General features: G+C 37.2%; 1 protein-coding gene across 3 annotated transcripts in view; it reads left to right on the forward strand.

Annotated features, from left to right (window-relative positions):
• Positions 1–17,788, forward strand: part of NECTIN3 (nectin cell adhesion molecule 3) — a 72,424-nt gene extending 54,636 nt beyond the window's left edge. Inside the window, exons 6-9 of one of the 3 annotated variants that reach the window (XM_030020243.1) lie at positions 1,864–2,002; positions 3,401–3,482; positions 15,732–15,794; positions 16,333–17,788. In XM_030020243.1, coding sequence (XP_029876103.1) covers positions 1,864–2,002; positions 3,401–3,482; positions 15,732–15,794; positions 16,333–16,509 — 461 coding nt within the window. In that variant the 3' untranslated portion in view covers positions 16,510–17,788. Of the gene's footprint in view, positions 1–1,863; positions 2,003–3,400; positions 3,483–6,787; positions 6,965–15,731; positions 15,795–16,332 lie in introns of those variants that run through there. The other 2 variants (XM_030020244.1, XM_030020245.2) reach the window with 2 other exon arrangements.
• The last annotated feature ends 2,994 nt before the right edge of the window (positions 17,789–20,782 follow it).

A 20,782-nucleotide genomic window follows, 5' to 3' on the forward strand; every position in this document is an offset into this window, starting at 1 on the left:
TCACCCAAAATGGGATTCAATGGCTGAACTTTCATTGAAAGTATAATACTTCATGGTGTTTTAATGTTATAGCAGAATTTACCAGAAAAAAAGGCACTGTAAAGTTAGTACAGTATGAAACAGTCAAACTCTTCTCTTGTAATCACAAGACCAAAGCATCTTCATGAATTTGGGACCTAACAGTGTGTATTAGTTACCTGCAACTTTCTCACTTAAACAAGAGGACACCCAGTGTTAACTAAACTTAAGCCAATTAAAATGCAGTGGTTAAGTGAGCCTTCCACTGATTCATGTGCCCATTCTTCAGGAGAAAATGGGAATTATGGTTCTTATGTATATAGAGTGCTATCTGACGGACAAATGGAGCTTATGCCAAGAAAGCTGTTTTGTGAAATAGAACAACAATCACTGAAGGTGTTATGTTAATCTTTTGGAGTTAACTTCCTGCAAGTTGTTATTCTATGACTTTATCCCTTAACTTTAAGACAGTTGCAAAAAATGCTTATTTCAGTTTTGTTCAAGCTACTTAAATGTATGTGCATGAGTGATCCCAGGGGAGTATTGCTGTCAGGTCTTTCATGTGCAGTGAGAGGACAGGAATCCCTTTATCAGATTGGAAGTAAGGTGGTTTGTTTGGGGTTTTTTTGTTGTAGTTTTGTTTTGTTGTTTTTTTTTTTTAAATGAGGGATGAGAAAAAGATGACTTTGTCCAGATTTCCAGCATACAGGCAGAACAGCGTTAGAGTTATGAGTAATTGATAAAACATATTGCATAATTTTGGCTTTTTGACCTGTGGATAGAATATACAGCTTAAGAAGCTCTTAAAATTTCCTCTGGTAAGAGATTAAATAGAGGATGGTTGTGTGGTATTTGGAGAAATGCAGCATATGATTATTTCTGAAGGAAAATAGCTGAAGTAAACTGCATTTAGAAATATGTTACAAGTATAGAGCTGTGTTAATTTTCAACTACTTTGCCATTACCTTTCTGATCCAGTAATCTATGTAGATTAGAGCATTATTTCTATATTCTACCTATCTTTTACAGGAGAACGTTTTAGTGAAGGTAATGTGAATTATTCTAATTGTACAACTTTTTGATAAGCCTGTTGGTGCAGGTTTCAGTGTTGTGAGACTTAAAACTTACTGAATTTGTAGCATAGTGAAATGGGTGACCTTCAAAGACTGACAAGTGTGTTAATTTAGTATGAGTTCTTAAACATCAGATTTGACAATGCTGAGGTCAAAAGAAAAATAATTTAAAAAAAAAAAAAGCTTTTCTCCCCCCTTGATAAACTTATTTATAAAAATGACTTTCTTGTAGGTTGAAGTGTGAAGTCTTAGAGATGATAGGTGGTCTTAGGGCTTGCTTTGATAAGTGTAAGCAAAGTATTAGTGAGTTGGTGTGTTCATTGCTCATAGTAGTATATCTTTTTTTCCCCTGCTTTTAAGTTTCCCTTTTTCCTTTCTGCAGACTTTAGTGGCTTTAAAGAAAGATTGCCAATAAAGACATAGTTGTCTAGCTTTTTGAATTAACACCTTATTTGCTCATGTAAGTGCGACGCATGTGTTCTGTAACTTCATATTGCCTTGAAATCAAAAATAAAAGTATGCAGCTAGTAATTATTAAAAGTAGTCAATGAAATTTTTTAAGTCATATTAGTGATTCATGAGCTCTCTTAATTTGACCAGTTTTTTAATTGTGTGACTGGAGCAAATACTACAAGAGTGCTAGTGCAGGACGAGGCTTTCTCTTTGGTCGTGGAAGGAAGAAACACTTCTCAGAGCAATGCTGAAATAGCTTATCTGAGTATTGAAAGTATGTGAACTTCTTAAAGGTGTAATCTATGCTATCACATTGCAGATGTGCCATTTAAGCAGACATCTTCTGTTGCTGTAGCAGGGGCTGTGATTGGAGCAGTCCTTGCTCTTTTTATCATTACCATCTTTGTGACAGTGCTGCTGACCCCAAGGAAAAAAAGGCCATCCTATCTTGACAAAGTGTGAGTATGTGTTGGATTTTTTTTTTTAATTGAAAGCAATATGTAGAAAGCATTTGTTCTATACAGGAATTTAAATGTCTGAGTTTCCTTAGCAGCTGTTCAGCTGTCATAATTTCAGGGCTGTATTTTCAGAGTAGACAAATGTAAAATCACTTGCATTTCTTAAAAAAAAAAAAAAAAAATGAGGAAGCTAAGAATGACTTCAGAGGTAATACAAACTTCTGAAGAGATAAAGAATTTTTTTTTTTTCAAGAAAATGCTCATTGATTGAATTGGAGGGCAGGGGAGAGGTCCATCTTGACTGATGCCAGAGACTACTAGTTTATTGTAATTGTAGGTCTAACATGAGAACAAATTGACCACGCTTTGCAGAAGTGAAGGTCCACTAAGGTTTATCCTGATATGTGTGTAAAATGAAGCAAGCACCCACAGACATGTGCTTAGAAATGATTGACTTAATGTGCTTTCTGGAATGTTGGTTGCTTCTTTAAGTCTCTGGTGCAGACATGCAGTTTACTTTTGTAAGCGTCCAATATGGTCAAACAAAAACAAGCAAACAAAATAAATCTGAAAAAATTTTGCTAGTTGAAGTGGATGGTGTCTAGACCCTGTTTGGAACATGCGTAAGGAGTGATGATAGCTTTGAATATCTGTAAATACAAGTCTTTTCACACATGCCATATACAGTTAACAGTGAAACTGAATGAGAAATGAAAGTGTCTGTTGTGTCTGCATATATTTAATGAGGAGTAGAATAAAATAACTTAGTGTTTAGCATAAAATAAGTTTCAGCATTCGATTCTCTTGAGCTAGCGAGATGAGTCAAGTGTTTTCCTACAACTGAGTAATTTCTAACATGGTTAGAAATATTGTTTTCTTGTTTGTTTCTCTGAAATGCTTCAGCTACAGAATTTATATGAATAGTCTTAAGCATTTTAATTCTTTTATAACAATTTGTTTCACTGAGAAAGTTACAGTAGAGAAATCTTGCATGTAATAATTCATTGTAAGGCTTTCTCAAAGTCTCTTCAAAGAAAGACTGGAGTAGCAAAGTTTGCTCAAGCTGTATCTCATAACATAGAAATGATGATAGATACCAATAGTCCCTAATCCTACTTAGTTGGAGTGTGTGTGGTGGAGTTCAGTCTACTTAACACCTTACGCAATAAATAACAAATTATAGGTGGTGCTTTTCTACTAAAAGTGTGTGGCTGAATTATTGCCGGGGTGGATGTGTTAACATTACAATATTTCATATATGTGTCATTGCTGACTGAAATGTGTGTGTCCCTGAATGTTGACTGTTGGATGATTTGGCAGCTAAAATAAATAATACCTGACCATTCAATTGGACTTCACAAACATGGCATGTCATATTTCATTCTTTCTTTACTACAGGATTGATCTTCCACCCACTCATAAACCATCCTCCTGTGAGGAGAGAGCATTCCCTGTACCACAGAAAGAAGCTATGCTTCAGGTGAGTAAGTGGTTATATACATCTCAAATTAAGGTAGGAAAAGCGTTAACTTTCCTTTATTTTGTTAATTTAGTCTGATTTTGCTTTTCTGGTGATGTATGGAGTTTATCGATTGTTGGTTCACAAGCCAGAAGTTTCCCTACATATGTGATATCTGAATCTTACATCGTTGGTGTTAAAGTCATCCTTAAAGGTCAGGAAATGGGTAAATAGATCCTTTTTGTATCTCAGTGTTTGACAGACTCTGCTCCTCTTGAAGTAGAAAAAGCTATAGCTGAAATTGTGTGGTGATTAAGAGAATATATATAGCTTTATAAAACAATCTTCACATGGGGGAACAAATATACTTGGTAAACTTAAGTGACTTCAGCATCATCATCTTCCTTGCTAGTAACAACTGCCATTCTTCTTTTAAGCTGTTAAGGTTCAAGTGGTGGGGATATACTGGAATTTGGGCTTTGGCGTAGCTCATCTACCAAAGTATGGTTTTGATTCCCAGTGAAGATCCCTAAATCACTTTTAAATGGTTGCAATTATGTACCTTCTAATTTGATATTTTTTCTTGAATTTATCTTTATCAGGAACAAAAGACTCTGTACTAACTCTGTGACAATTACTTGAATTTTTAGTATGCTTTCAGAGTTAGCTTCATGTGATCTAAAGTAATGCTGTCCGAACAAGACAACAATAGGCAATAAAGTTCCTTACCAGCATTTAGTGTTTGGGTGGGTGTAGTCTGATACAACAGCATCATAGCAGTGATACACTGGAAAGTTAATTCTAGCAAATGAGACAGTTAAAATAAGTGGGGAACAAGGAAGGATAGGACTGTCCTTAGCTACAGCATGGCTTTGTACTGGATTGAACTGCTTGTGAAACTCCAGATGAATTCAGAAGGCTTCTTTTGCACTAGGCAACACAGAAGGGACCTGTTCATGGCAGAGGGCTTCAGTTAACAGCATCGATTATTACACTTCTTATAATAAGCCAGTCTGTTCCTGAAAACTATAGAACCTGACTGTAGCCCCTAAAGTGATAATTGGGGGGAGGGGGGGTATATATTAAATCAGTCTGATTTTTAAAGTTCTGCTTACACTGAAGAAAACTTGAATCACCTATCACTATTACTGATAATTAGATTGTAATTGTTCTTAATGGGATTTTTGTTCCATCTTCAGTACTTTGTATCAATAATGTGATTCTAACCACTGATGTGCTGAATGATAAGACTGAGGTAATTCAGGCAATTTTTTTGTAACGAATACTGTTTTTCCAATGCGCTGGTATGCCTTTGCAGCTTTAAGGACCTGTAGAAGCCTTTTTTTCTGATAGAGGGATGCCCTAGGGAAAAAATTTCATTCACCTTCAAGATGGATTTTGATAGAGTTCTTAGTAATGCTGAAAATATTGTTGTAGATTTTCTTAATGTAATTGCTGGTTACTAAAGTTCACCAAATATGAGTTGCCAATAAAAGCTTTCCTTTTTCTCATGAAAGTAACACATGAAAAGAATATTGTGTTACAAATACTACATTGAGTAATACTTGCTAATATTGTTGCTGAATGAAGCAAGAAAATTTTCTGAGATCCATTGCTACTTTTAGTAGCAGCCTGATGATTATAATATTATGAAGGTATAAAACAGTTGGCAAAAAGCATAATAGGTTTTTGTCTTCTGATCTTGAGGGTGGTATAACACCGAAGATGACAGTGAAGACGCTGCTTTTTCTATGCTCAGGTTGGGCATCTTCTGCTAACTCTTTCTTCTGTCACTAAAATACTCAACAAATGCAATATTGAATCATGTTTCTGTTAATACAATCCTATGCTTTAGGTATTACAGTAAAAGATCATCTTGTAGAATCAGAAGATATGGACTATTGTGTTATTTGGACTACTGTGTTATTTGTGCATCTGTAGTGCTGCTAGATAGCAAAATGACAACAAAAAGAAGTGCAATTATTTATCCTTTACAGGGCTACTCATAAAGTGCATACATTATTGTTTTTTTCAGAACTGTTCTGTCTGAATTCTTTCTTGGTTTTGCTTACTGTGGCTTCTGTTAGTGAATATTTAAGAACTAAGAAAAGCTGAAGCTGACTGTAGTCTTTATTGAACATATAATAAAATGCTTTATGTAAATATATTTTGTAAATAAAGACACTAAACAGACTGAATCTAATACTCATTTCTCTCAAGCTGGATAAATACAGTTTTAAGTTGTTTTGGGAAAGGGAAGAGAGAGATCTAGTTCTTTTTCAGGCTACATGTTAACTATGCTTTATTTAAAAATAATGGGCGTTGGCATAACATTGTTAGTGTACCTGTTCTTCTTCTCTTCTGTGGAACTCCAAAACTGAAAAGAACTGGAGCTGGAGGCTGTTTTCCTACCTGATACTACCTATAATCAACATGTACTTTTTCTTATGCTTGAGGCAAGAGTTTCTGCTTTATCTAATAGAAATAAGTGTCAAAATACTAGCTTTAGCCAGGAAGTGATTGGTCGCATTCTTGTGGTGTAATAAGCCAACACTTGAATAGCTTTAAAAAGGTAAAAGAAGCAAGTTAGCAGCCTGTCACTATGTCTTGTCCTGTTAGACTAAAAGTCTGTACTAGCCACATGATTTATGTTCCAAATGCTGTTTGAACTGCGTTGTCTAGTCATAAATGAGAAGCATGCTGGTGAGCCTCTCTAAATAGTTCAGATGTAAGCTTCTGGTTACACTGAAAAGAACTGTAGGTGAAGTGTCACTGCATTGTCAACAGCAATAGATGATCAAATTCAATCTGAGTGGAAATGATAGGCTGCACGAAGGTGCAAGGTAAAGTTAAGAGGGAATGAACTTAAATGGTGTGTTCTGAATACAGTAGTTGAGGATTGTAAGTGAATTGATTCAATTTAAGCTGATTCTGGTTATTATATGTAATGTGCAAATTTTTCAATCATCTGTACAGTTATTGTTCAAATCATGCACAGTAGGTTTTTTTTGGATCTTGTGAAGTATTCCAGATGCAACTGAATAAGCTGAAATTCTCCTGCTTGTGTCCCAGCAGTCAATATTCAACTAGATTTTACCCATATCTGAGTAGATTGGTGTTGGTATTAAAATGAAGGGGGATGTTGTAGACACTTGATAATACTGGATAGCCAATGTCTTTCATAGTTACCCCTTCAGACTTGGAAGCTTTAAGTATACTTTAAGTATGCATTAGTGTTTATGTGCTAATGTTAAATAATAAGCGACATGTATATACAAGTACTATGTAACTGAGTACTCACAATTTCTCTGTACTGGTGTTTGCAGATACCAATTTATATATTCATGTGAATCACTTAAGAATTGAGAAGAACTGTTCACTTTTGGCCCTAAAAGAGCAAGGCACAAGTCCAAAACATAGGAGTATTAAGTGGAACAATGAAAAAATGGTAGTGTAAATAGTTTTATTTACTGTTGTATTGGGTTTGTGTGGTGGGGTTTTGGTAGCGGGGGGGGGGATGGCGGGGATGGCGGGGGCGGCGCTACAGGGGTGGCTCCTGTGAGAAGCTGCTAGAAGCTTCCTCAGCTCCAAGTCACACCTGCTTCTGGCCAAGGCCAACCCCATCAGTGATGGTGGTAGCACCACTGCAATAACATATTTAAGAAGGGGAACCTGCAGCGGGGGAGGAGACTGGAATTAGAGAAACACCTGTGCAGACCCCCAGGTCAGTGAAGAAGGAGGGGGAGGAGATGCTCCAGGCACCGGAGCAGAGATTCCCCTGCAGCCCGTGGGGAAGACCATGGTGAGGCAGGCTGTCCCCCTGCAGCCCAGGGAGGTCCACGGTGGAGCAGATCTCCACCTGCAGCCCGGGGAGAGAGGACCCCACGCCGGAGCAGGTGGGTGCCCGAAGGAGGCTGTGACCCCGTGGGAAGCCCGCGCTGGAGCAGGCTCCTGGCAGGACCTGCGGATCTGTGGAGAGAGGAGCCCACGGAGCAGGTTTTCTGGCAGGACTTGTGACCCCGTGGGGGACCCACGCTGGAGCAGTGTGCTCCTGAAGGACTGCACCCTGTGGAAGGGACCCATGCTGGAGCAGTTCGTGAAGAACTGCAGCCCGTGGGAAGGACTCTACACTGAAGAAGTTCATGGAGAACTGTCTCCCGTGGGAGGGACCCCACGCTGGAGCAGGGGAAGAGTGAGGAGTCCTGCCCCTTCAGAGGAAGGAGCAGCAGAGACAATGTGTGATGAACTGACCGCAACCCTCATTCCCTGTCCCCCTGCGCTGCTGGTGGGGAGGAGGTAGAGAAAATCAGGAGTGGAGTTGAGCCTGGGAAGGAGGGAGGGGTGGGGGGAAGGTGTTTTTAAGATTTGGGTTTACTTCTCATTATCTTGTTTTGATTTGATTGGTAACAAATTAAATTGATTTTGTCTTTTTTTTCCCCAATTTGAGTCTGGTTTTTGCCTGTGTCTATAATTGGTGAGTGATCCCTCCCTGTCCTCATCTTGACCCACAAGCCTTTTGTTGTATTTTCTCTTCCCCATCCCACCAGCGGGGAGGAATGAGCGAGTGGCCTCATGGTGCTTAGTTGCTGGCTGGGCTTAAACCACGATAATTGCAAAGACTGTAGGTTCATCTTTATCAACTTTTTTAGCAACAAAGCTATTGCTTTTGTCTGGGTGAGTTTTTAATAATCATTGTCATGGAAGTACTATTCTGTTACTCGGAACTATTTTTTGCGTGTAATGTGAAAGGGCAGTGAGCAGCCTGAAGGTTATGTCCTTGGTGAGAGAGGGCTCTCTGCTTGGCAGCTAAGTTTTGAGGCAGATCAAGAGGAAGTTGAGCAATGGAAGAATTCCCATGGCTTAAAGAGAAATTCTTCTGTTGCAAAATAAGAGTGGGAGAGGGGGCGCTAATTCAGGCAATCCCTTGAATCATTAGTTTCACTGTATTTCAAAAAATATGTCACTAAGAAGCAAAAGTTCTTGCCTGGAAACATGATGGAGATGGACAGTCTTTGACATTGTGAAAGAACTGAAGTCTAGCTTGACAGGTGCCTCTGAAGGAAAGAGGAAAAAAATTTTGTTGTATAATGCAATGCATGAATGTTCAGAGTCCTTGAAACATTCAGAATTTAATAAGGCTTTCCTGTAGCAACAGAAGTAAAAGTGGAGAAGGGAAATACAGCCCAGCAGGTAATTCTAGCCATGAGAAGACTGACTTTAGACTTGCAACTTATAAGACTATCTCTTGTATTTAGCCAAGCAACCCAGTCAAATGCTAAAGTTCTTTAATAGTAATATTAGTATTCCTATTCAAAACAGAAAAGATGGTGGAATTGTATTAGCGCAGTTAAAAGCATATAACACCATTTACTGAATGATGGTACTTCTGTATCAAATGTGAAAAGATCATCCACAGTACTCTTACACCTAGCATAATATTGATTCATTTATAGATTCTGGCTCTCTTGAACTTGTCTAGTTCTTTTCCTAATGGTCTTAATACAGGTGGGAATGTCCCTTCCTTAATGAAAAAGGAAGCATTATTGTTATAATTTGCCTTAGACTGAAGAGCTGTTTAGGCAAACAAGACTGAGTGGAAGGAAGTACAAAATGTGCATAGATAAACTCATCTGTATTGATAAAAGATCTTACAATGGATAAAAACCATTAACCGGATAGGGACTAGAATGAGGCACAAGCTTTTTTGTTAGTGGACGCTTTTGTAATGGGATTTCTAAATTGGAAAGCATGAGAAAATGTAAGATGAAGATGTTGAGATAATTGGTTTAGGCTTTTAAAGGAGTGTTTGAGAAGGACCATTTTTAGAGTAAAACGCAATGCTTTTATGAAACTCTGCAAAATGTAAAGGCAATGCAAACTATTTTGAGTATTGAAGCACAAAACCCCAGATACACTGTGTCATCCTGCATAGAAACACTGTAGCTCAGCACCAGTTTTCTTTGACAGAACCTGATGATATTTGTTCTATCACTTGCTCCATGGCAGTAAAAGTTACAGTTCCTTTCTCTAGCAAAGGTGTTGAGTTTTCATGCTATGTGAGAGGATTTCCTTTGTCTCTAATTTTAATTGAATAAATGAACCCACTGGAATCTCCTATTCTGGTTTCCAGTGTTTGTCTAAATCCACTGTTGGTAGAAATTATTGAGCAGACACCTTTTTGTTGCTCACAGAATATTAGCCTTTGGTGATGATGTGGGGGTTCTTGTTCCCCATGTGTCTTTTGCCTTCTTGTGTGTTACCATGCTCTTAGTTCGGGTATGAAAGAGCAATGTCTCCTTCTGGTAAGTGGTAAATAGCATATTCTCAGAATTGGTCTGCAGATTGCAGTCTAGGACTTGAGAAGCAAAAGCAATATGACTTTAAGGGCAGGGGAAAAAAAAACTTTTAAAAGGAATTACAAGAGCGCAAACATGACAAAAGTTGGAAAAATAAGCCTGTGAAGATGGTGGAAAAGAACCGCTGGAGGAGTGGAGAAAGAAGAAAACATTAGACAATTTTTTTTAACTTGTTTCACAGTGCATTTGCAGGTCATGTTAAAAGTTAAATAACTCAAAATTACTTCAAAACTTGAACTAAATAATGAATGTGGAAAAGTAAACAGTTAAGGGGAAGGAGGAGAAAAGAATGAAACATTGCTGAGATGGGGTTCTTTTCAAAAACATTTTTGAAGGTAAGAACATGGGTGTATGACCACTGCAAATGTTACCTACCTGTATGAATACTTGTTGGAGGTGGTGGGCTTTCTGCTGTAAGACATGCAACTTAGCTACTTTGTGTTGTTGCTACTGCTGTGAGGCTGTTGGGAAGAGCAGGAATTACAAAACAAACAAATATGCAATTGTGCAAAAGCTGTTTCTTGAGCCTATTCTGCCCCTATACTATTAGTGAAGTGTGGCATAGAGGGAAGAACTTAATTAGGAGCAATGATACCATGGTGTAACTGTATCCTAAATCATAATTATAAGGTAGGTTTGCTTGGTATGATTAAAATTGACTGTTCTTTAACCAAGGCAGTTGGTGATTAACTGCATGTTTGGAAATAGCCCATTTCACTTACAAAGTTACTCCATCATAATGGTGAGAAAAAAACTGTTTTGGAAAGGGAGGTTTCAAATATGTGTTAAGTAGCTGACATTATAATCAACGTATAGCTCTAATCTAAAAATTGTGGTGTTATATTAACTTTTTATAAGTAAGCTACTGCTCATATAGAATTATTGTTGAAAGTTAAACTGATTTTTAGAAACAGAATTATTATCCAAAAATTATGCCAATACATCCAAAATGAAATGGAATATCAATACGGAACCAGTGTGGTTCCATAGGTCTGAAAGCCACTTAAGGTATGAAGAGATAAGTGAGCTTGACTGGTGGAACTGGGCAAATGATTTATCTCTTACCACACACCTCTTGATTCGTTCTGTGGTGCCTCTGTGAGGCTTTGTTTCCACTCAGTATCAATAGGAATTTTTTGCTACGTGGAAAATCCATAGGGATAACACATATTAGTATATTAAATGTCAGCTTTTGAACTGGACAGGGTACGAAACACCTAATTAAACTGAAAGCAAACAAATCAAAGTGTGATTTCTGAAATGATTGTACTGTATTGGCTCTTGATAATTTCATAAACATATCAAGTCATCTACTGCTGTATTAATTCAATACATGCAGACCTCTGTTTACATTGAAGATTTAACCAGTAGGGATTTTCAGACATTGCATCTGATATTCAGGAAAAGGTTTATGTATGTTTGTCTTGAATGAGACTTTATTACTTAATCGAACTTTTTTGCTACTGAACAGGAAGGGGGAAAAATTCCTAGTCTGCAGTGTCTTATTTGTATGAAGGTCTAGAATGGACAGCTAATTATAGTTGTTCATCCTTTTTTTTCCCATAGTGCCATTAGGCGTTAGTGTAACTGCAAAAATACTCAGTTTCTGCTATTTTTAGTGAAGTGTTACTTCCTGCAAAGGTTTAAATAACAGATAAAGTGATTGGGATCAAAACTGGCTCCTCTGAAAGTGAGCTGACTCAGTTGTAAGAAGGTTTTCTACTCAGGAGGAAGTGTGTTTAGTTGTACTAAATCTTACCTGGAAAAAACCACCTTTATTCAGAGATGCAAATGTATAGTTGAAGTAGAGGTTTTCTTTTTTAAAATTAAGGTTAAGAAGAAAAAAAAAATGCAGCATTTAGATACTTTCTACCGCTTTTGATAGTTTAAAACCATAAATGCTTAACGAAGAACTGAGTTCCTTGGGATTTGAAAATACGCGTTCAAGTGTGTTCTGTGTAATGTGTGCAGTGTATTTATTAGCTGGAGCCTAGAAAAAGGGCAAGGAAGCATTTCTTCCTGAAATGAGTAGAACTTTGTCTCCCAGATACAGTCAAATTAGAGGTAAGTATATAAACATCCACAAAATGGTTTTGTAAATAAGTTAATTGAGTTTAGCTGTTTGGTCAGTTTGGAAGGTTCTTATACTGTCTGCCCTCTTGAGGATATGGTGCTCTGCTCTTGTTTTGTGCAGTGAGGCAGTTCTAGGCCTGGGCTCTTCTGCTTAGCTCAAATTCTAACTTATTTTGGGTGTTCAAGATGTGTATAAGCTGATCAGTGCTGTAACTACTAATTGCATGGAAATATTCAGCAACTTCATGTATGTAGGCAGGTGTCAAAAATGATGACCTGTTTGACTTAAGTAGTGAAGAAGTTATATCCAACTATTGTTAGTCTGAATAGGTTTATTATGAACTGTACACAGTGTAGGCTGTTAGTGTTCTGTTCTGATATGAACCATTGCAGAAAGGAGCTCTTCTTGATGTGAATGTTCTTTTCTAGCCTTGATTGATGATTTTTCTTCATGCTGTTGCTCTTACTGCAGTGCAGTTGTCCTCTCTTTTTAGAGACAATTACAGGCACCATATGTCTGTCCCAAAATGTCTTCCATTTTGTCATATTCTTACAACTGTTAAGGCTGTGTTCTGCTTGTCTATAAAGCTTCACCTTTCAAGTCATCACTCTGATATCTTAGACCAGTGACTACATAACCTCAAGGTACATGTTTGTTCTCTTCGGCTATACCGGAGCCTGTTGTCTTCAGCTGCTGTCATGTTATTTCAGCTTTTTGCCTGCTTGGTTACCTTCAGGTTGCTGATGGCAAAGCAATGGTAAAGCTGTGAAATTGGCTAGTGACAGACTGAAGCCAAAACAAGCAGTATTAAGCTGTGGAGTTGTCTGTTTTCTGAAAAAATCTGATACCTAGTCATTGAAGGCTCCCTATACTTGACCCAGATATACTTAGTTGTATGTTACTATGAAGCAAGCTTCTTTTACTTATGTTCTTTACAGAGCATAAATGGGAATTACTTGTTTTCCAGGAGTTTTGCTATCTTTTCCAAAACAATCTTGGAGGTTGGTAGAAGGTGGATTCTTTGTCTAGAAGGAAGGTGACTGAGGAACGAGAATGGATTGGAGGTCTTGAACTTTACAGAGTAAAGGGTAGAGGAAACAACTTCATTGAGAAATGCTGCTAGTGGATCATGAGTCAAGCAGTAAAAGTCCCAAGATCCTGCGAGGGAGAGATCTAAGCAAAATCTAGATTCCTCCTGTCTCCCATTGGATCAGTGTGGTGAATTACTCAGATAAACATGTATTCTTGTCTTCCAATAGCTGCCAAATTTAGCAGTAGTCTGCCCTTTTCAGATGGGACCAAATTCAGAAGGTATGCAGATCACTTAAACAGTGTTAATCATGATTGGTACATGAGTACTGACCGAAGGAAAGAATTGGCCATTCTGAAAGAAGTATTTGGAGGACATGACGTCCTTCCTACTGAGTGAAGGACCATTACAAAGAACAAAAATTTACTTGCTCTCCTTTGGCTAAGACAAAAAAACAAATAAACAAACAAAACAAAAAAACCCAACCACAACAACAACAAAAAACACCAAAAAAAAAAACCCCCTTATTTGCAAAAAATAGATTTTTGTGTTAGGTGTTAGAAAAGCTTGCTAATAGAAGAGCAGAGAAGATATTAGGCTGCCTAGGAAAATTATTTGTGGTCCAAGCTGCTTTTGAATAGTCTCTCCAAACACTGTTCAGGCAAGGTGTCAGTATGGGTGATTCTAATTCAGCAAAATGTCTGGGTGAACTCTGACAGAAGTTCCTTTCTGCTGTGTTTTTCTAGCTTACTTCCAAGAGCACAGCAAGTGTGCTGATCTATATGCCAGTAGTGCTGGTTTTCTAACAATAGCATTTACCAATAAATTTTACTTCTTTTATATGTGCATGTTAACCATACATTGTTAAGTATAGATAAGCTATATGTAGCTCACTTTTCTTCAAGTGTGTACAATGAGCAAGACTTCCATCTGGTATTATTTCTTAAAGTTAGATGATTTCAGCCTACCTGGTTATGAAGCGTTTGTGTACTTGAATATGGTTTTGGTTGCTACTAATAGGTGTATACTAAATAAGCCACAGCTATGGACTCCTTACAATATCAGGAGTACTAATAAAGACCAACTGTTCCAGAAGTAATATAGTTGACAAGGTAGAGAAGCTTTCGAAGATATTTTTTCCTGTCTAGAAGTTATGTCTTCTCTCTTTAAGCCTTATATATTTTAATGGACAGGAGGAACATCTGTACATTATGTACATCTTTTATGTACTTGTAATTTTATTGATAAGCATTTGTTCTCTCAAATGGAAGGCTAACACAAGCACTTCTGTCAGGCGAAAGCGTAGTCACACTGTTGGGAATGTTCATGTTTGCTATGCATGTTCAGACTCAACACATTAGCTCATAAACCTGTCACAGAGTCCCAGTATGCACGGGAACAGTTTTGTTGTGGAATGTAAGAGGTATAGGGAGGGCAGAAAGCCATGGCCATCTGCTACCTGAGAACCTCTGGTTTTATTATGGGGCTTATGAGACCTGACTGAAAAGTTAAATGATAGACACACCTCTCAAATGCTTTGATCACTAGATCACCATCAGCTTTAAGACTTTTTTGTTATGGTAATAGCTCTGTGGTGCTAAAGAATTTTGAAACTTAATGTTAAGCAGTCTGTAAAACTGTATTGATTTTTGGTAGTGGGACTGTTCTTTGGGAGCCAAAAAAGGGCAAATAACTGCAGAATACATTGACTTTCTAAGACTACTTTTGTAAGTAGGAGAGAGAAATCGGGTAGCAGGACCCAGCTGGATGGTAAGTTGGTTTGGGGTTTTTTCCTATTCTAGCATAGCCAATGTTCCAAAGGACTAACGGAATTAATGAATCAAGCAATGGACTCTCATTTGAGTTGCAGAAGAACTTACTGCGTATATGGCTATGTTTTTATTAGCAAACCATGCTGAAGAGTAAGAGCAGACCTACAATTGACATTGAGATGTAGGGCGTTCATGTGATATGTGTTTGGTAGGATTTTGGTTGCTGTTAGCTCTTGTCCTGTCCTGTGAATAGAATGCCAGTTAGTTCCTTGTGTACATCTAGCTATCAGGCCTTGCTAGGCCTCTGAAATAATATTTTGGAGAGATATACTTTGAGGAACAGGTTTTAGGCCTCACAGAAAAAGTTAATGGTAAAACATCTAGGCAGTGTGGACTGTCAGTTGGAAAAATCAGTCAGCAAAGCAAACTTGAGTAGCAAGTTGTAAATATATTTATGCTGCCTTAATTAATAAGGGGAAAATAAAATTAGTTTAATTTGTACTGAAAAGCATTTTCTTTTATTTGTTTTGGGTAGTCTCATTAGAAGCTTTTTATTTTTCAGTAGGAAGTAACTTTGTTTAACTTTATCAAATTAAGAAACAACCATATACTGCCTTCTACTCTCAGTATTGTACAATTCCATTTCAGTTAAATATTTTTTGTGCAATATCAGACTCGGCACTTATCCATATGATGCTTGTGAAAACTTTATAACTGATTTTGGATTTTACTTTGTTTTTAACTTGTGGCTTATCTAAAGTCAATGTCATGTTAAAAAAAAGTTTTTTAATCTTAAACATGCTTATGCTTAAATAAAAAAGTAAAAACTAATAAAAATTAAATGTCTAAATAACACTTCTTAAATTGACAATAGCATCTCTTTTTCTGCCAGAGATCAGCTTGTAAGAAGTGTTCTAAATGGTAGTCAGTTAAGACACTTCACAAGGCAGAGTATATTTTGTGATGACTTTTTGTATAAACCAAACCTGTTCTGCAGTGTTGGATTTTGACTTGTTTCCACTGTAACTTTTCTTTCAGAAAGAAAATTTTGCTTTGCAAAGCCAGTACAGAGAGAAGGATGCTGGAAACTTGCAGCATATGGTAAATAATATGGCTTGAATTCCTGACAGAAGCTTTGATTTCATTTTGTGCCTTAAAATAAGCTTATAAGGATGTTTTTCGTGTAAAACAATATATTTGTCCATCCTAGTCAAAACTGTGTGGGTTTGCTATCCATGAAGTAGAATGTGTCAATATCATTTTAATATCCTGTATTTCTTAGGTAGTTCAGCTGACTAATTTAAATACACCAACGCTACAGCTTTGAAGTTTTTGTTGAATAAAATAACAAAACACAGAAGTGCTGACAGGCGTTTTCATAGTTTGTGATCTGCTTTTTAGATTTATGGAGCTTTAAAATCTAACTTACTTTGAAACAAAAGTTTGAGGTGAACTCTGGATAGTTACTAACATTTCTGTCATATCTGTTAGTGATTGGAACTTTTAAGTTCATGTTTCTTAATTCATAGGACTATTTTGGAGATCATGCACCTTTAGCTTGCTTAAAGCTTTAACAAGAATAGGAGTTGCAGGTTCTATACAGGAACTATGAAATTCATTACTTCTTGTGTGTGTTTAGAAAGCTGTGAATGGAAGGCAACTTACTTGCGAGACTGAAGAGCCACAGGAACAAGAAGGTCTTCAGCATGTGTATCCTGTTTATCAGCAAACATACTACAAAAATTGGAGCAGCAGATACCCGCAAAACTCAGGACTCGGAAGAGTCTACATCAATCCAAGGGAGCATTATGTATGATTCTGTACCCAGATGTCTTAACTTTTAAGATAAAAGGGTTTTAATACATGTTGACTGTATGACCAATGTGTCTCATTGGTTTTCATCTCTAAAATAATTGGGGGGTTTTTCCTGTGGGAAGAATTTGCATGGAGACTTTTATATAGCTAAACCCTATGGAATTTAGGACTTAACTTGCTTCTAGTCTTTGGTATGTATTTGTTTTTGTAGCTATATCAGCCTGCCAAAAGAGGAGAGCCGTTTAGCTTTATTAACCTTCATAGTCATAAGATGTGTAAATTAGATGAATCAGTTGACTTGTGCCAAAATGTAGTTAAGCTGTTTCCCTGGTTATTTCGGGAAGCATTCTCTCCCTGAACGGATTTTTACAATAACCTTACCTATGTAAAAGTGAGTAAATATGAGCAAGACAACTGAATCCCTGGTGACATAAGCAGTCTCAGGCTGACAGTCTTTTTTTTGTTTTTGCATCTTGCAAAACTTGGGATAGCTATCATTTTGACTGGCCTTAGCTATTGATTTCTCAACTAGCTCTACCTCGCCCAGTCAAATGAGCAACTAGACTACCTCTTAAATACTGACTTGCTGTTTCGTAACATATGTTCTGTGTCTTCCCATCTTGTTAGAAGTGAAATAATTTCTTTGCGTCAGAAACTTTTTGTTTTATATTGATCCTGGCTGTCAGTTGATGTACTTGCTGGTTGCAATTTCACAGTAGGTTTATGTCAAGCTTAGTTGCAGGAAGTAGATGACTAGGCAGACAAAACTTCCTGAAGGTGTCTTATGTGTAGCTGCATCTTATCTACAAATTGCCATTTAGCCGTTTTTCCCAGTATGCTCCCATGTTAAGTGCTGCAGAGTTTGTCTTGCTTGGTAATAAATATATTTCACGTTCTTTGGTTTCTTTTCAGTTTGCAGTAAAACTGCCTGTGAGGTGTTCTTACATCTTGGCAAGAAAAGGAAAGCTTCAGTAGACTTCAAGTAGTTTTCAGCACCTTCTTTTAATCCTAACCAGTAGTGTGAAGTAACTGGAGAATGTCCTGATGTTACCAGTCCTAACAGTATCCCATGAGATTTTGACTGGGGCGTAATGGTTGAAAAATGTGCTCAGGATTTTTTTAGAAAAATGAGTTTTCCTTTGGAGTAAAAAATAAATATTTAGCAAGTAAAAATATGTATATAATGTATTAGTGCTGAAGCTAGCTCACAGGACAATCTTAAAATATTTTAAGACAGCAGGAAATAAGACACTGATTAAAATTTGCTAGAGAAACTTAAACGACTTGCGTGTATTCTATATACATAAGTACAGAATAATGATTTTCAGTCAGATGACCTGAAGACACAATAACGGCTATGTCATACTGAACTACCTATTGTTACAGAATTAAACATTACTTCTGTGATATTAGTGTTTTCTCTGCAAATGATAAGATTTTTTTCAGAGTCATAGTTGTAGAAGCAATAGAATTGAAAGTACAGTTAAGTGTGCTGCAGGCAGGATGCCGATATAAAACTTCTATTCACCCTGCATTAATCTCTGTCATAGTAACAGTTAATGAGATCCCTATCCATAATAGGACTAGCTAAATATTTCTAGTTTGTTACAGGTAGCAGCTAGAAGATTATGGCTTAGGTGCCCATGTTCTGGACACTGTACAAGTAGACATTAACTGTTCTCTTGCTAAGGAACTTTCTGTTATGTGATCTGGATGTTGACAGCTGAAGGAATGGCAAAGAAAAATGTTGGAGAGAACCTGTTTTTTCAAGCTTTTTTTTGAACCACTGTCAGCTTGCTTGTCTTTTAGGGGCTAAGCACATTCATTTAAATTGAGCAACTGTTTTCAACTTTAAAGCCTCCTGCTGTATTTGAGACCTAAAAAAGGGCTTGTGTGCCCCCAAAATATATTTTCCAGTAATGTCAGTTTAAGCAGCTACCTCTTTCCAGAAGCATTGCCTCACCTATCCTTACATTACCGCAGCTCCAAAAAACATCTACTGCCAGAACATGAAAAGCAAACAGTGTCTCGGCCAAATGTTAAAGCAAAGGAAAGGACAGAGCATTGAGAAGAACTGTACTGCTTGAGATAATTTGATCAGTATCACTGAGCAAAACTTTATACAAAAAATACCTAGATATACATTATAGGGTGGTTGAAAACAGTGTTATTGTGAGAATGCTTCCACTATGTTAATTAGTACAATGTGATATTGAGCAGGTGATCATTTCAGCTCCTATTATGTTGGCAGATGATGTAAAAACCAATTATTTTGGGTTCAGACCTGTTCTACTGCTTTTTATTCTTATTTGCAGATACATTTTTGTTTGAAAAGTTGAAAATTCGGGGGAAGGAAGGAGGAAGGAAAAATGCTATCAACAAAGCTATACTTGGCTTGTTTTAATTCTTAAAAGTAGCTTAAAAAAGAAAAATGTAGTCCAACTGTGTTGCTAAAGTTATATATCAACAAACTACAGAAAGCTTGAATTGCAAACTACCCATCAGCAGTAGTTTTCCCTAAAGTCATTAGGGAAATATATTACCTTGTTGATTACCTGTGAGAAATGGTTTCTTTGTAATCTGTTCAGGGACATTTAGTGTGTTAGGTTGTCTGAAATGTTGCTGTTAGTCTTAAGTGTGGCTGGATTTGGGGAGGCGGGGCGGGGGGGGGGCAGGGATTTGGCATAGACTGCTCTAAAGAGAACAGAAAAATGTCGGCTGATTAGGATTTTCCATGGAAAGGATTGCACATATAGAAGTGAGTTTGATCTGCTTTAAGATGTAGAAATTGTCCTTTTTTATTTTTGTACATTTTCAAATGTTTGTATTTGTATTTCGATTTGAATAAAAACATTCAAAATAGAAACTTTTCATAAGTTGTTTAGATTTAAGATTGCTTAAGGTATGGAAAATGCATCCACATGGCGATATGTTTCTTCCTCTGAGCATGTGGGGTTTTCGTAACGGTACCAATTTTGAGTATCTGTTCTGTTGAATGCTGAAATGAGAGATCCTTTCAACATTTGTTTCATTTAACAGGGGACGTATACTGGATTTTGTGAAAATCCAGCACTTGGGTAAACTGAACACGCAAAATCACTGTTGAGGGAGGTAGGAGTGGAGGGGAAGAGTAGTAATTTGCATCTCTAGTGTTGATAAATTTAAATTGTCCTCTGCTCAAGTATCTTTAAATTCTACAAGCTAGTCTAATTATAGAAAGCAAGATTTAATGTTTGGTGTATGTCCAAAATGTTTGTGGATGTAATACAAAGGAAAACTGAGAAAATTCCCTAACTAAAAGAAGGGAAACACTTTACAGGAGATTATTAAAGGACTACTGCTGTTAGGTCACAAAATGATCTAATGTATTGGGTATCTAGCTCGAGGAAAGCCCAATAAAAAGGTGTGATAATTCATGAAGAGTGGAGGGAAGGTTTTCACCTTCAGAGTTCTTAACTGTAGCTGCTTTCCGGCAGTGTTACTGCTCTTTTTTTCTCTGAGTGATACAAATTCTGGTGCAGAATGTTGTATTGTGCAGATTAAGAGCTTAAAATACAGTGTAGTAACTTCTTTGATGCCACAGACCTGAACTTACTCCATCTGAACCACTGTGTTGTTTGAAGGCTCTGTGTGTGAATGCTGTAGTAACAGGTAGTAACAGAGCAGATGAATTTGTCTCGACAACTTAGGTCACTTCAAGGATTACTGACTGGGAGAGCTAAAGCTCCAGGCAAAAAAAAAAAAAAAAAATAGGGCCTTGGTAGTTCTTAACTGCTTGCTTGCCTGGTGGCAGGTGGCCTCGGGTTTTTTGTCCACTTGCGGTACATGTCCAGAGTATTGGAAGACTGGGTTTGGCTTTTGGAAATGCGTTGCTTTCCAATAGCAAAGCTAATGCTTTATTGCTGCATACACATGTAACACATCTTCCCAATGTCATCAGATGGTTAAGTTTGAGATTAATCAAGCTAGCCTGCATTTTTAGTGGTGTTTCAAAGCCATGTTACCTGATTTTATGTAACTGGTGGTGTAGATCTCTGGAGTACTGGAGAAACTTAGAAGAACCTGCTTGGTGTGGAAGGACTTAAATGGCCATTTGTTGTGAAAGGTGATTAAAGATACTTAAGTTCTAATGAAGTGCTATAATGATACGTATATGTTGTGGTAAACTCTTAAGGTAGTGACAACTAGTAAAAAGCAAAAGCTGAAGACTGGTTGAATCTCAGCAGGATAACACATAATAAAATTTTTTGTTTATTCCCCTCTGGAGGTAGATA

The sequence above is a fragment of the Aquila chrysaetos genome, chromosome 7 (assembly GCF_900496995.4).
Source record: "Aquila chrysaetos chrysaetos chromosome 7, bAquChr1.4, whole genome shotgun sequence".
NCBI lineage: Eukaryota > Metazoa > Chordata > Aves > Accipitriformes > Accipitridae > Aquila > Aquila chrysaetos.